General features: G+C 55.3%; 1 protein-coding gene across 1 annotated transcript in view; it reads right to left on the bottom strand.

The window, feature by feature from the left end:
- Window positions 1-13,494, bottom strand: part of LOC115856345 (cadherin-23) — a 371,688-nt gene that overhangs the window by 44,341 nt on the left and 313,853 nt on the right. The window contains exons 33-36 of the mRNA XM_070043924.1: window positions 10,843-10,992; window positions 9,384-9,512; window positions 8,330-8,458; window positions 6,963-7,190 (exon numbers count right to left, since the gene is read on the bottom strand). Of these exons, the coding sequence (XP_069900025.1) occupies window positions 6,963-7,190; window positions 8,330-8,458; window positions 9,384-9,512; window positions 10,843-10,992 (636 nt within the window). The remainder of the gene's footprint in view (window positions 1-6,962; window positions 7,191-8,329; window positions 8,459-9,383; window positions 9,513-10,842; window positions 10,993-13,494) is intronic.

A 13,494-nucleotide genomic window follows, 5' to 3' on the forward strand; every position in this document is an offset into this window, starting at 1 on the left:
CTCCAAGGGGGCTGGGAGGAGCCCTGGGCCTTCTGGGCAGGGTGCAACTGAGGCAGGAAGCTCACGGATCATGGCACTGCCTGAGGCCGTGGGAGGGAAATTTGTGCTTTTAGGCACTAAGTCATTGTTAGGCACTAAGTCATTGTTAAGAGATGTATCAGGAATTCTGGGACCTGTAACCTATCTCCTGATCACATTTAATAAAGATCTCCAGCCTTTATTTCCGTCAAGTGATAAACTAAGGGGATGGAATTGACCCTCTCTGAAAACATACTGCAGAGGCCACTGGATATGCTGCTGTTGGATCAGGCTGGCCCTGCCTGGGGGTCTGTGGTGATGGACTGGGGTAGGTGTGCAGGAACCCCCGGGCCACTTGTCGTAAAGACCAGCCCTGGGGATACCCTGGCTCCTGCCTGGCCAGAGCTCCCTCCTACCCGCGGCAGCCTGGGATAGAGGGGCTAATGCGTCGCCTTCTTCACGGAGTGCTCTGTGGTGAGGGAACTGGGAAGACGAGGTGGGGCTGGGGGTTACAGAGGTCTTATCACTCTCCACCCCAGCTGGGGCTCTGCGGCCCTGCCTCCTTGAAGAGGCCTTCCTGGGTGACAGCTAGAGCTCTCCAGGGCTGGCCTAACTGTGCTGGGGGCCGGGCTAAGATTTGCTCAGGGAACTCAGAGGGAATAACAATGGCAGAAAGAGGAACTGGGCCTGGCAGCCAGGAGGCTAGGTGCAAAGTCCTCTCGAGAACCTGACACTCACAGCCCTGATCACCACCTGTCCAGCCCACTGAGAGCACTGACCATCTAGCCCCTTCACTGGGCATTCACTGTACCCGCTTTGCATGCTCACCTCTCCTGCACGGACGCTGTGGCTCCCTAACTATTCTGTGAGTTCTATGGTAGGGATCCAATAACAGCCTGCCCTTTGGACCTGGTTGTAGAGCTGAGGACTGAAACACAGCCACTGGGTGAGGGGCTGAACCAGGATGCCAGGGTTCTGTCCTCTGGACCACGCACGATCGGCAGGGTCACCTCTGCCTTTCGGCTAGCTCGAGTTCCCAGCAGCTTCGTCTGGGCTCTCTCCTCAACAGCAACGATGCCCTGAGCTTTTGCAGGCCAACGGGCATGGGTTTCATTTTGTTTTGCAATTCTGATCTCTTGGTATGGCTTCCTGGAATATATGTTAAGAGGGATTCTGAAGTATCAATATAGTTTAATGAGAAAGTGCTGACATCCGCTAGCAATGCATGCCTTGGGCACAGGCTAGGCAAGGGCAGTACATGTTCCATATCTTTGCCTCTTCTGTGATAATACTGTGCTTTCCAAAATGCTTTACCAGGTGTTATTACTTCTTTGGTTCCTACTCCTCCCCACCCCTCCCCTGGAAAACCCTGGAAGGTTTTATTGTCCCATTTAATGCATAGGGAAACTGAGGTTCCAAAAGGTTTGTGTCTTGTCACAGTTGAATGCGGAACTGGGACTGAAGCCTGGGTCTCCTGCTTCCCAGGTCTGCGCTCCTTCCTCTGCACTGAAGCGAGTGGCATCACAGGCCAGGACTTGGACTTGCTCACAGTACATACCGGGCCCTGGGGGATGAACCTGTGCCCACAAGCCCGTGGTTCTACTCCTTCCACATCAGTCTTTTCACTCCCCTTCCTGCCTGGCAGCCCTGAAACCACAGGACTCCTGGTGGGCATGGCGGCCCGTGCACCCCACTTGCTTGCGGGAGGGGAATGGGGAAGGGAGAAACTCATCTATCTGCAGAGCCCCAGGGTCTCTTGGAGGAACTGAACCAGTTGCATATGTAGCATTTGAGCAGCTGCAGAACACTCTCAAGAAGCAGGGCTACAGGAAGGGTCTGAATTTAGTCATTGCTGGGCCAGAGAAGGCCGGCTTACTTGGTGTGCAGCACAGGGAAGGGGCCGGGCTGGGGTTTCCTGAGCTTGAGCCAGGGGAAGCGGGCTTCACAAACAGCAGCAGGGTCCAAGTTTAATCAACAGAGGAGCCTCGGCTCTAAAAATATGAGGTGAGCTGCCAAGAGCAGCACCCCCTGCGCACAGACTTTCGTGGGGCTGTTGCTGGCGGCTCTTGTACCAGAAGCGGCTGGTGGGAGATTTTCTGTCTTTCTGCCTGGACAGGTGTCTTCTGCAGGCCCCCACCAGCCTGAGAAGCCAGGGCTGGTTATCTGGGATTGCTAACCTCTGGCTGTGATTCGCACGGCAGGGAGGCCCCCCTCGAGAACCTCCGTCTCCCCATCCCCCTGCCAAGGTACCTCTGTGCCTGGGGCTCAGCTCCTGACCTCCCAGTTGCCTTCCGTCCTTCCTCCCTGGGCCCAGCCCTTCCTCTTGCAGGGGTCTCCTGACGGCCACTTGGACCCCTCCCCCAAGCCTGCCCTCCCTGTCTGTGGCCTGGAGTGAGGCAGAGGGCCGAGGCTGTACTACGACTTCCCCTGCTGGGCGCACACCATTGTGTGACAGGCCTAGGCTGGCCCGGATGCCCCTTGCAGCACAGCTGTTCTGAGCTCTGGGTGATACGGGGCTGAGAGCTGGGTGGGGATGGCCTGGGCTACTTGCAGGAATGTTCTGCTCTCAGGAAACTGTGGGGGAGGGGACCCTAGGGAGAAAAGAAGAGATGGGAGGCCTCGGATATAGGATTTCTCTTGGTTTTAGGGAGACTTTGTAGCCGAATCCCACCCCGCTGCTTAGAAAGCCTCATCCTTTAAGACATGATGCAAATGCCTTGTCCAGAACCTTCCCTAGCTCCTGGCTCTGACCTCCTAGCATTCTATCACATCCTAGAGTGTCAACTCTCTGTTATGTGTCCACTTCCCCCACTAACTGTAGGCTCCTTGAGGGCAGATCTGTGTCCAACTCATTTCTGACTTCCTGGCCTCTAGCACAGGCCTGGCACATACTTGGTGTTGAATGAATGAATGAATAACTCTTACTTGCCCTTGTCTAACAGGAAGGCTGGTCCTGTGCCAGTGAGGGCTTGCTTGAACCAGGCAGGTACTTGTAGGTGGGAACAAGAGGACGGCGTGTGACGTCTCTGGACAGACGTATGCACCCCTATTAAACCACGGTGACCTTTCTTGGAACCTCGAGATGGCTGGTCTGAGGCTTCTCAGGGCTCTGGCTGGTCTAGAAGACGCTGGAGTGATCCTACCTCCTCAACACTCAGCCAGTGAAATCTGCCCAGTAGCAGACAAGGTCCCTCCTCTGGTCCCCTCTGGCTTGGGGGCACTCATGACCCCAGAGTGTTCACTGCCCAGAAGTAACAGCCTGGCCAGTGGCAGCAAACCTTCAAGGGTCCAGCACTCCTCGGAGACAAACGCCAATCATGGAGGGGCACTGGCTGTAGGGCCCTGGCTTAGCGGGGCCAGGAGGGAGTGGAGGGGGCACTTGGGAAAGTACTGGGACCGGCCCCTGGGGCCTGCCACAGACAGAATGTGGTGAGGATATGTAGGTACAGAGCCCTGCTCTGGGCGCTGAATGCTGCCACGGGTCTAGACCACCTGCAGCTCCCTGGACCCACCCCGGATTATCACTTGCTCTTAGGCTTTTGCTCAGGTCGATGTCCAGTTCCAGGATATGATTTCCCCCTTTGCTGTGCTAACTGTGACTGACTGACAAGACAGCCCAGGTATCACCTGCCCCGGGAAGTCTTCCTCGAGGCCTTCTCAGTGCCCCATCTGCACCTTGGCCCTGCACAGGGATGTCCTCATGGCCTTCCTTACTCAGCTGCACTTCATCGTGGCAGGACCCGCACTGCCTTCACCTCTGTATCTCTGGGGCCTGGCACATAGAGGGTATTCAGGGAACACTGGCTGAATGAATAAATGAATACATGAACAAATATGGTCCAGTGCTAAGTTCTCAACAACGCCCCTGTGGTCCCTGTAATTCTTCACTGTGGTGTCACCACAGTGACACCACAAAAATCAAATAAAAGTGATCTTTTCCCATCATGAAGAAGCAGAAAAAAAATGGAAAGGATGGATACTTTTTTTTTTTTTTTTTTGCGGTACGCGGGCCTCTCACTGTTGTGGCCTCTCCCGTTGCGGAGCACAGGCTCCGGACGTGCAGGCTCGGCGGCCACGGCTCACGGGCCCAGCCGCTCCGCGGCACGTGGGATCCTCCCGGACCGGGGCACGAACCCGCGTCCCCTGCCTCGGCAGGCGGACTCTCAACCACTGCGCCACCAGGGAAGCCCAAGGATGGATACTTTTTGACTTAAAAGTTTTCTCCTTTAAATGTTTTTCCAGCTGGTACCTGATGCTGTTTGTCTGTGTTATTATAGTACAGCCCAGGAACCATATCCACACATATACATATACCCAATTCCTGATCTTGGTCATCCTGAAGTTGTTTTCTTGGAGCAGAGTCGGTGATGACCAAGATGAGGAAGGTAGACAAAGGGAGACTGCATTTCTCACCACCCAACTTCCCACACTCTTACCAGGGAGCTGGAACAGGCCAAGACCTGCTTCAAGGAGGGCCAGAATGTCAGCGGCCCGCGTGTGAGAAGGCAGTGTTCACAGGTCTCCACCAGGCTAGGGTGGATCTCTAAGGAGAGTTTGGTCAACAGATGAAACTTCTGGCCATGGGGACTAGTCCCAAGTTCTGCAGGGACTGCTTGGGGAGTGGCCCACCATTCAGGGTGGCTAAGTGTGGCTAGGGTGATTTCACATTTCTCTAATTCTCATTTCTTCTGGGGACCAAAAGGAAACCAGACGTTGCCTCCCGAACTCAGGGTCTTAGAATATTATGGGTCTCACCATCTGCCTCCCTGGAAAACTCTAGGACTATGTGTTATAGAGGAGGGTGGGGAGTGGGGGTAAGAGTGGTGTGTTCACTGGCCTAGGTCAGGATGAAAAAGAGCAGCATGGCGGATGCTATGAGTTGCCCACCTCTTCTTCACTAACAGAGCCCTGCTTTTATTTGAGGCAGTGTTATATGTGGCCCCCAAGTAATTAGCCAAAGGGCAGAGGTGGCTTGCATAGCTCTTTATTATTTTTTGTCATTTCCTGCCTTGAACTCGGACATGATGGCTGGAGCTATAGCAGCCATCTTGCAACCATGAAGGAAAGGCCGAGAAACGTTAGCTCTGACATCACTGAGCATGAAATCAACGTTTGTAATTCTCTCTGGGATTGTTGTTATGCGAGAAAAATGCATTCTCATTTATTTACGAATCCATAGTTAAGTTTCTGTTACTTGTAGTCAAACACATCTGTAAATGCTATTGGAGAGATGACCAAGAAGATGATTCACTCTGAAGCTAGGTGCAGGCAGGGAGGGGTTATGTCAAAACTGAGTCCCTCCATGTCGCCACAATAAACGATACCCCTGTCCTCCTCTCAGTTAGTTACATGTGCCCTGTAAATGTGTCTCCGTTTGGCCCACTGGGTATGACTGGCTGAAGTGATTAGTATTATCCTGGGCTTTTCAGAATGTGGTTTTCTGGGATTGACCCCATTCCACCATCCTCCCCAGAGTCACTCCAGATAAAAAGCCCCGCCCAGGCCTGCTCTGATCCCACAGTCCACAGTGCCACTGCCAAAGGAGAGGACCGGGTCCAAGAGAGTCACCTTTTGGGGGCAGAAGGATAGAGCTGAGGCCTCATTTACAATCAGGGTCCCTAGGGTAGACAGATTATACAAATGTCCCCAATCCTTACACCTCCCTGTATCTATACTCTTTGCAACATGACTTTGCAGTTCATTCCTTCAAAAGAGAGAGTTTATCTCCCCATATTTTGAACCTGGACTGGCCTTGTGACTTGCTTTGGCAAACAGAGTGTGGCAGAAATAACCCTGTTCCAGTTCCAAGCCTGGGCCTTGAGAGGCCTTGCATGCTCTGCTCTCTCCCCTGGACCTTTCCTGGCTCCATGAGAACCAGCACTGACCAGCCTTCTGAAAGGGGACAGACAGGTGCCCTGTTATCCCAGGGCACCTGTTGCCCTGTTATCCCAACTGTTATACCAGTTGCCCTGTTATCCCAACTGATGGGCAGCCAACCCCCAAAAGAACAGCCATCCAACCGACACACAGCTGCCCATGCACACATGTGGGAGCCCAGCTGACAGCAGAAGAACCACCCCGCTAAGCCAGGTCTCAATTGCCAGCCTGCAGAATTGGAGCTAAGTCAATGGTTGTTTTATGCCTCTCTGTTTGGTTTATAATGCAGGGTCATTGTGGCGATAGGTAGCTGATACACTCCTCTTCCTCGAGGTTTACCAAGCGCTTCCACAGACAAGAGCTAACTCAATTCCCCAAACACCACCTATGCAGGAGATATTATCTCTCTTTCACAGATGACAAAACCAGTATTCAGAGAGGTTCTGACTTGCTCACAATCACGAAGCCAGCTTACAGTAGACATCGTCATCCCCCAGCCCATCACCCCACACAGCGGCGTCACCATCCAGCCCTGCAGGCCCCGCCTCCTTCTGCAACTTTGTGGACCCTGCACATTGCCTTGGGCAGTGGCCCTACCCATTCACGCATCAGACTGGACCACGGACGTCAGCGCTTTCCGACCCTGATGTGTTGCCACAGCGTGTCACACCAACGTGATGCAGGGGAAGAGGCCAGAGGGCACCTTTTCCCATTTGGCACAGAGGCCCCACAGGTACACGGCACAGCTTGGCAGGCGGAGTGGGGGCTGGCCAGGCCCTGAGGTTCAGGCTTAATCTGTACCATCCCATAGAGCTGCACTGGGCAAGCAAACACGGCTAAATAGAGGCTGAGTGGCTGCAGAGGTGGGTGAACCGACACCCTAGCTTGGCACACACTGGCCCTCCATAAATACTTGTAGACTGATGGACTCAAGACGCGATAAAGGAGTTGTGGAGGACTCATCGGCGCGTGGCATTCCACTCCCACCCATCTCGTCCCTGTCACACAGAAGGCGGAGCTGCCCCTCCCCCACCCTTCTCTCCCCGAGGCCACGCCCCATCACTCACCGACAGGGTAGGGGTGCCCTCGTCCTCCACGGTGACCACCAGGTGGTAGAAGCTCTGGCGCTCACGGTCGGGTGGTGCAGGCCGCGTGGCAATCTCGCCACTGATGCGGTCCATGCGGAAGGTCATGTCCTCATTGCCCCCAGTGATGTAGTAGGACAGGACGCTGTTGATCCCGATGTCACGGTCAGTGGCTCTCACCTGGACCACAGCGGTACCCCCGCCCACATTCTGGGGGGAGAGCAGGAAAGCGGTCATTCCAGATTCAAGGCCTTTGGGGCAAAGTCTAGCTCCTGTTCCTGAGAGCCCAAGGGCTGCACCTGGACCTCTAGAAAGTTCTGCTCTGACTACCCTGGGGCAACGAGGAGGAAGATAAAGATGACGGTGCCGAACATTCGGTGGGTATCTGCTGCATGCCGGGGGCCTGAGTGAGCGCATCAAATCCTCTCCATAATGCGACAGATTAGGCCAACTCCATTCACAGATGAGAAAACTGAGGCGCCAGGACGGAATGCGTGCAAATCACACAGCCAGTCAGTGGACAGCCAGGGTCTGAATTGAGGGAGGCCTTCATGAATGTCCAACCGGGCATGACACCCAGCAGTGCCTGGGCAAAAATTCTCCTGACATGACTCAATCTTACTATGAGTAAAAAATGAGCTGTTTTTACAGATACTGGAAACAAACTTATGGTTGCCAAAGGGGAAACGTGGGGTAACGGATAAATCAGGAACTTGGGATTAACATGTACACACTACTCTATATAAGCTAGATGATCAACAAGGACCCACTGTATAGCACAGGGTCTCAATATCCTGTGATAACCTATATAAGAAACTGAAAAAGAATGAATACATGTATAACTGAATCACTTTGCTGTACACCTGAAACTAACACAACATTGCAAATCAACTATATTCCAATACCATTTTTAAAAAATGAGCTGTTTTATTTAAAAGCAGCTCTCCCAGGGTAAACCTCAGTTTCCTGTTGATGGTGAAAGGCCACTTTCTTCTTCCCCTCTCCTTTCCATCCGAACCACAAAAAGTTACCACATTCCAGGACCTGGCCTAGGTGTTAGGGATAGAATCATGAATGAGTAAGCCAAGACCCCATCTCTGTGATCTGACAAACCATGGATCAGGCAGATAATTATGCTTTTTTTTTTTTTTTTTTGGCCACACCACGTGGGATCTTAGTTCCCCAACCAGGGATTGAACCTGTGCCCCCTGCAGTGGAAGCATGGCGTCTTAACCACTGGACCGCCAGGGAAGTCCCCAGGCAGATATTTAAACAGGTGCTTCACGGTCGGCTCACACCCACTGTCCACTCCAGACGTCCAGCTATATGGGCACCAGAGCCACCCTCACCTCGTTGACGCTGACATTGTATCCAAAGGGGCTCTCGATCACCGGGGGGTTGTCATTGACATCCAGGATGGTCACCTGCAGGATGTGGTCCTTCTTCCGTGGAGGGGTGCCACGGTCGGATGCCACAACCTGCGAGGAGGGGGATGACTGGAGTCAGGGCTAAAAGGATCAGCAATATGGAGTCCAAATGGGCTGCCTGTTCAGTGGGTGTGGGGGGGACTGAGAGGCAAGAGAGACTTGCTGGCCCATCCCTGCCCCCTGCCCCCTGGGGTCTCCCCAAGGCTTTCACCTTCTGCTCCATGCTGCAAACAACCGTTGCCCAATACTTGTCTGTTTGGTAACCGTCCTTTGCAATCTGACTCTGATTTGCACGGTCTTTACCTCCCCATCCTGCTGCTGACTGTGACCCTGGGCCTGCAACCAGACCCAGGGCTCCTGCCTTTGGCTTCAAGGCCTCTGTTCCATGCACTCAGACCTGGTCTCTGGCCAATAGAGGAACAGTCTCAAATAATCTTTTGGGCAATGAGCTGAAGTCCTAACCATAGCCTGAGCCTGTCCCTAGGAGCCCTGATGTTTCCTGGAGGCCTGTAGAAAGTGTTCTAGAGCTCAGACGCCTGCAGAAGCATGGCCCTGGGGTCCCCAGAGACCCCTCAGGAAACACGGTAGCCTCAGCAATTCAGCAACAGTGGTGGTCTTCGTTATTCCTCACCTCAGCAGAGGAAGCCAGGTTTTTCTGCCCATTACACAAGAGGGGAAACTGAGGCCCAGACAGAGTAAACAACCTGCCCAAGGTCACACTGTGTCTGTGGAGGAGTCGCTCTATCAGCTGCCAGGCTTTCTCTCCTGGCTCTGGCAGCAGGCACAGACACCTCTGCTGTTTCCTGCTCTGGGTCCAGAAACCCCTTCCAGGATGCCCTTTCCAGGTCAGCCTCACTCACGCTCTTGGTCCTAAGGGGTTCTGCCTGCCCACGGCACTTGGTGACAGCAGGAAGCTGAAAGCCAGGGCGTGCTGATGGGCTGAGCTCTCTTGGGATGGAAGGCAGTTGGCGCTCACCTTGAGGATGTAGTGGTCCAGCTCTTCTCTGTCCAGGGGTGTGGCCACAAACACTTCGCCAATGGAGTCGTTGGTGGTGATGATCTCAAAGGCCCCGGCAATGTTGCCAGAGGCCAGGGAGAAGACCACCTGTAAGGGAAGAGAGAGGATGAGGGGCGAGGGGTGAAGAAGCGGGGAGGACCAGCAGCTGGCCAGGCCAGGGAGCACCTCTCCGCCCACCTGAGCCCTCTGCTCAGCCTGGGAGAGTGAGAAGAATGCGTTTTATTCAGAAGTGCTTACATCCTTCAAAATGAGGGTGGCAGGTCCACAGAGCGGGCGCAGGGCCTATGACAGGCTAGGGGTGGGGGGGATGCGAGCATACTGGCCTGGGGCCAGGTGCGAGTCCCACATGAGATTTCCCAGGGCAGGGAAGCACTGAGCCCCCCTGCAGGGAGCAGGCGCGGCCCTGGTGTCACACGGGCTCTGTTCGGCTCTCACAGCGACCCTGTCAAAGGGAGCTGTTCTCTTCAGCTCAGAGAGGAGGCTCAGGAACAAGAAGTCACTGGCAAGGTCACACAGCTTGCAAGGGCCCAAGAGAACAAGGATTTGAACCCATAGGCTTCCAACTCCCGAGCCAGCATCTCTTGGTCCCCTAGAGGTGTGCAAGCATTTAAAAACCAGTGGAGGGCTTCCCTGGTGGTGCAGTGGTTGAGAGGCCGCCTGCCGATGCGGGGGACGGGGGTTCGTGCCCCAGTCTGGGAGGGTCCCGCGTGCCGCGGAGCGGCTGGGCCCGTGAGCCATGGCCGCTGAGCCTGCGCAGCCGGAGCCTGTGCTCCGCAACGGGAGAGGCCACAGCAGTGAGAGGCCCGTGTACCGCAAAATAAATAAATAAATAAATAAATAAAAACCAGTGGAAACCTCCTGAAACACACCTCAATTTGTAGGACAGATCAAAGTGGTGTGAAGACTGGTGTGCTCTGTCACCCCTCTTCCTTGTGCTCAGGGGGTGCCCAAACCTGCTGTGGTGGGGAGCACTTCTTGCCAGGGGACAGGGAGGGGGCCCTGAGAAGCAGGGGGAGGAGTGTGATCTCTTGGGGCCCTGGGTCCTCGTGGGGAGGGCCGGCCCAGGGCTGGCACACAGGGGTGAGATGCTGTGTGGTTCATGGATGAGGTGACCAAGGAGTCACTGGGGAAATTAAACCCCCTCTGTGCTCAGCCTGCCACGGGGACTGAGCCGTGGCCAGCCTTGGGCCTCGTGTTCCCTGGACACAGGCAGGGCTGACAGCTTGCACAGCTCTGTCTCCTTCCCTGGACCATGGACTGCGGTGAGGGCAGGGCGGACCTGCTCAGGGCCCGGCAGAGCCTGGATGACTCTGCTTCCTGCTCAGGGAGGGGATGGCTTTGGAGGTCCCCTCCGGCTGAGGGGCTGTGGGAGCCCCTACTGACAGGGCAGATCTGGACTATCTCACTTGGTGCCCACCTGCCCGTTGCTGCCGGCGTCGGGGTCCCGGGCCTTGACAATGGCCACGCGCTGGCCCACGGGGCAGTCCTCGGGCACATTGATGGCCGAGTCGGACGTGACGTCGAACCGGGGGCTGTTGTCATTCTCGTCCAGCACAGTGATGTAGACCTGCGTGTGAACATGCCCAGAGACCTCCCACCTTCTTCCCCTCCCTGACCCCAAACACAGGGTCCCGCTGTGGGCCCAGTGGGGACCGGACCTCCAATCAGTTCCAGAAGGTCAGCAAGCTTTCAGAGCCTGCCTAGGCCAACCTGACTTTACACGGAGGCCCTGAGCGCATTTCTTCTGGAAGTCTGGTGGGGGAGGGCTGCACACACTCAAGTGCTGGGGCCTGCTGGGGGGACTCAGAGGTGGTGGGGCCTTGGAGAACCGGAAGGCATGGGCCCTGGCTAAAGGAAACGGAGGCTACTCGGCTCCAGATCCGTGAGGGTGTGTCAGCCTGGCATGGGCAGAGCTTCCTGTTTTTCAAAAGGAACTAGGAATCCAGATCTTTATGTGGAATTAGGTGGTGATAGTAAAAACAATTTTTTTGTGGGCCAGCTAAAACACATGTGGCAACTAGATATTGCCCAAAGGCCTCTTCTCTTTCACCTTTAGACCAGAGGAAAGGAAACAGGGCTCAGGAGCAGGAGAGGGGTCACAAGGTGGCTTGGTGGTCCCAGTGGGGAGAGGGCAGATGGGGAAGAGAGGGGAATTTCCAACTACCAGATAAAAACAGGGAACATGCAAGTTGCACGCAAAGAACACATTGTTTTGTGTCTGCAGCTCAGGCTTCTCCTGCAGGGTTTGAATAGCAAGCCTGGAGAGAAGGCCTGGCTGGGGGTGCAGCTTCCAGCCCATGGATGGCCATGGGCCACACAGCCAGAGTCGTAGGTACCCCTCGGGTTCACTGATGAGGGGATTGCAGTGTGGGGGGAGGGGAGGAGGCTCAGGTTCTAGCAATCCCAAGCCAGGCCTTCTCCCACCACCCTGCTCCAGGCCAGATCCCATCCTCTCCTTCCCCAGGCCTGGGGCTCCGGGGCTCCCAGGGCTACCTGCCTCCTGGTGTGCACAGGACTCCATGGGGAGCCTGTGGAACCTCACCACGACTCAGAGAAAATTCCACTTCATCCCCCCTCCTTCCTAATCAGGACTATCCCCTTCTCAGTTCTAGCCACGCTTCCATATTTCAGGCAGCTGTCAGAACTGTAGGCAACAAACCCAGGCTTCACAGCAGGACCAGCTTTACCACTTACTAGCTGTGTGATTTGGCAAAAGTTATTCAACCTCTCTGATTTTCCATTTCCTCAGATGAAAGTAGGAACGAGAACACCTACAGAATCAGGAGGCTGGAAGGAATAAATGAGCCAACAAATGTGGTCCTTGTCCTGCTTCTGGCCTGACAGACAGGCAGGATCTCACCGGCCAAGACGCTGCCCACCCATCATAAATTTTGGTCAGGGAGTTCTGTGGAGTCCCGGAGCCCCAGTCTGCTCACCCGTGAAATGGGCATAATAATGTCTACCACCCTGTTCTCAGGAAGAAAACAAACAAGCCCCCCGCAATCTGATCCCTCCCAAACTCTCTCACTCTGGTCAAGGCCTTGTTGGGACTCCGCATGCTTCCTCCCACCACAGGGCCTCTGCACCTGCTGTTCCCTCTGCCTGAAATGCTCTTCCTTCTCTACTGTGTAAACTCCTATGCTTTCTGAGGAGCTCAGCTTGAGTCACTTCCTCCGGGAAGCCCTCCTTGATTTCCCCGACGCCTTGTTATCCACTCTCTCGTGGCATATATTTATTGGTGTGGTAGTTTGATCAGTGTCTTTCCCCTACTCTATCTGATGCCTGTGAAGGCAGAAGCCACGTCTGATTTTGGTTTCCCATTGTATGTACCCTGAGCCCAACCCAGAGCCTGGCACGCAGTAGGTGCTCCCTCCACATTTGCTGCTCTGATGAGGTATTCCCAACAGTGGGGAGTCTGCATCAGTGAGTGCGTTAGGAAGGCAGGTACCAAGATCTACGGGAATGAGCTATGGGCCTTTGTCCCCACCCAGGGTCTCAGGGCCCAAATCTCCCTCCCTGATCCCCCAAAAGCCCGGGGGTGTTACTCAGAGCTCCTATGGCTCTGAGTAACCCCCCAGCCGCCCCCGCCCAGCCTGCCCCTTCTGCTGCCTCCCCACCCCTCTCAGGGCCATGGGGGCTGCTGGCGCTGAGGAGGAATCAGGTGTAGGTGAGCTGTGGTTTGGGGGTTCCGGCCTCACAGAGGAAATGGTGGTGCCTTTAAAAGGCCCCTCAGCTTGCCTCCACCCTGGCACCTCCAACAAGTTTGGGACTGACAGGGCTGGTGTATCTGGGGCAGTGGCCCCTGGGAGCCTCTGAGAGGAAGCCAGGGCAGAACAAAGGGGGGTGGGTCCTGCTTCCTGGAAGAGGGTGAAGGGACTGGGGCAATACAGGGGCCCATGGAGGAGTGTGTGTTCTGAAACGCCCTCGCCAGCCCCAGCACAGGAAGTGGCTGCCTGGTCCACGGGGGGCTTCGGCAGCCTGGGGAGGGACGGCCCTACTGCTCACCAGGCTCTACCTGGCCTCAAGCCCCCGACTCCGCACGACAGGGGCGAGGGGAGACTGGGCCCAT

This window comes from Globicephala melas, chromosome 16 (genome assembly GCF_963455315.2).
Source record: "Globicephala melas chromosome 16, mGloMel1.2, whole genome shotgun sequence".
NCBI lineage: Eukaryota > Metazoa > Chordata > Mammalia > Artiodactyla > Delphinidae > Globicephala > Globicephala melas.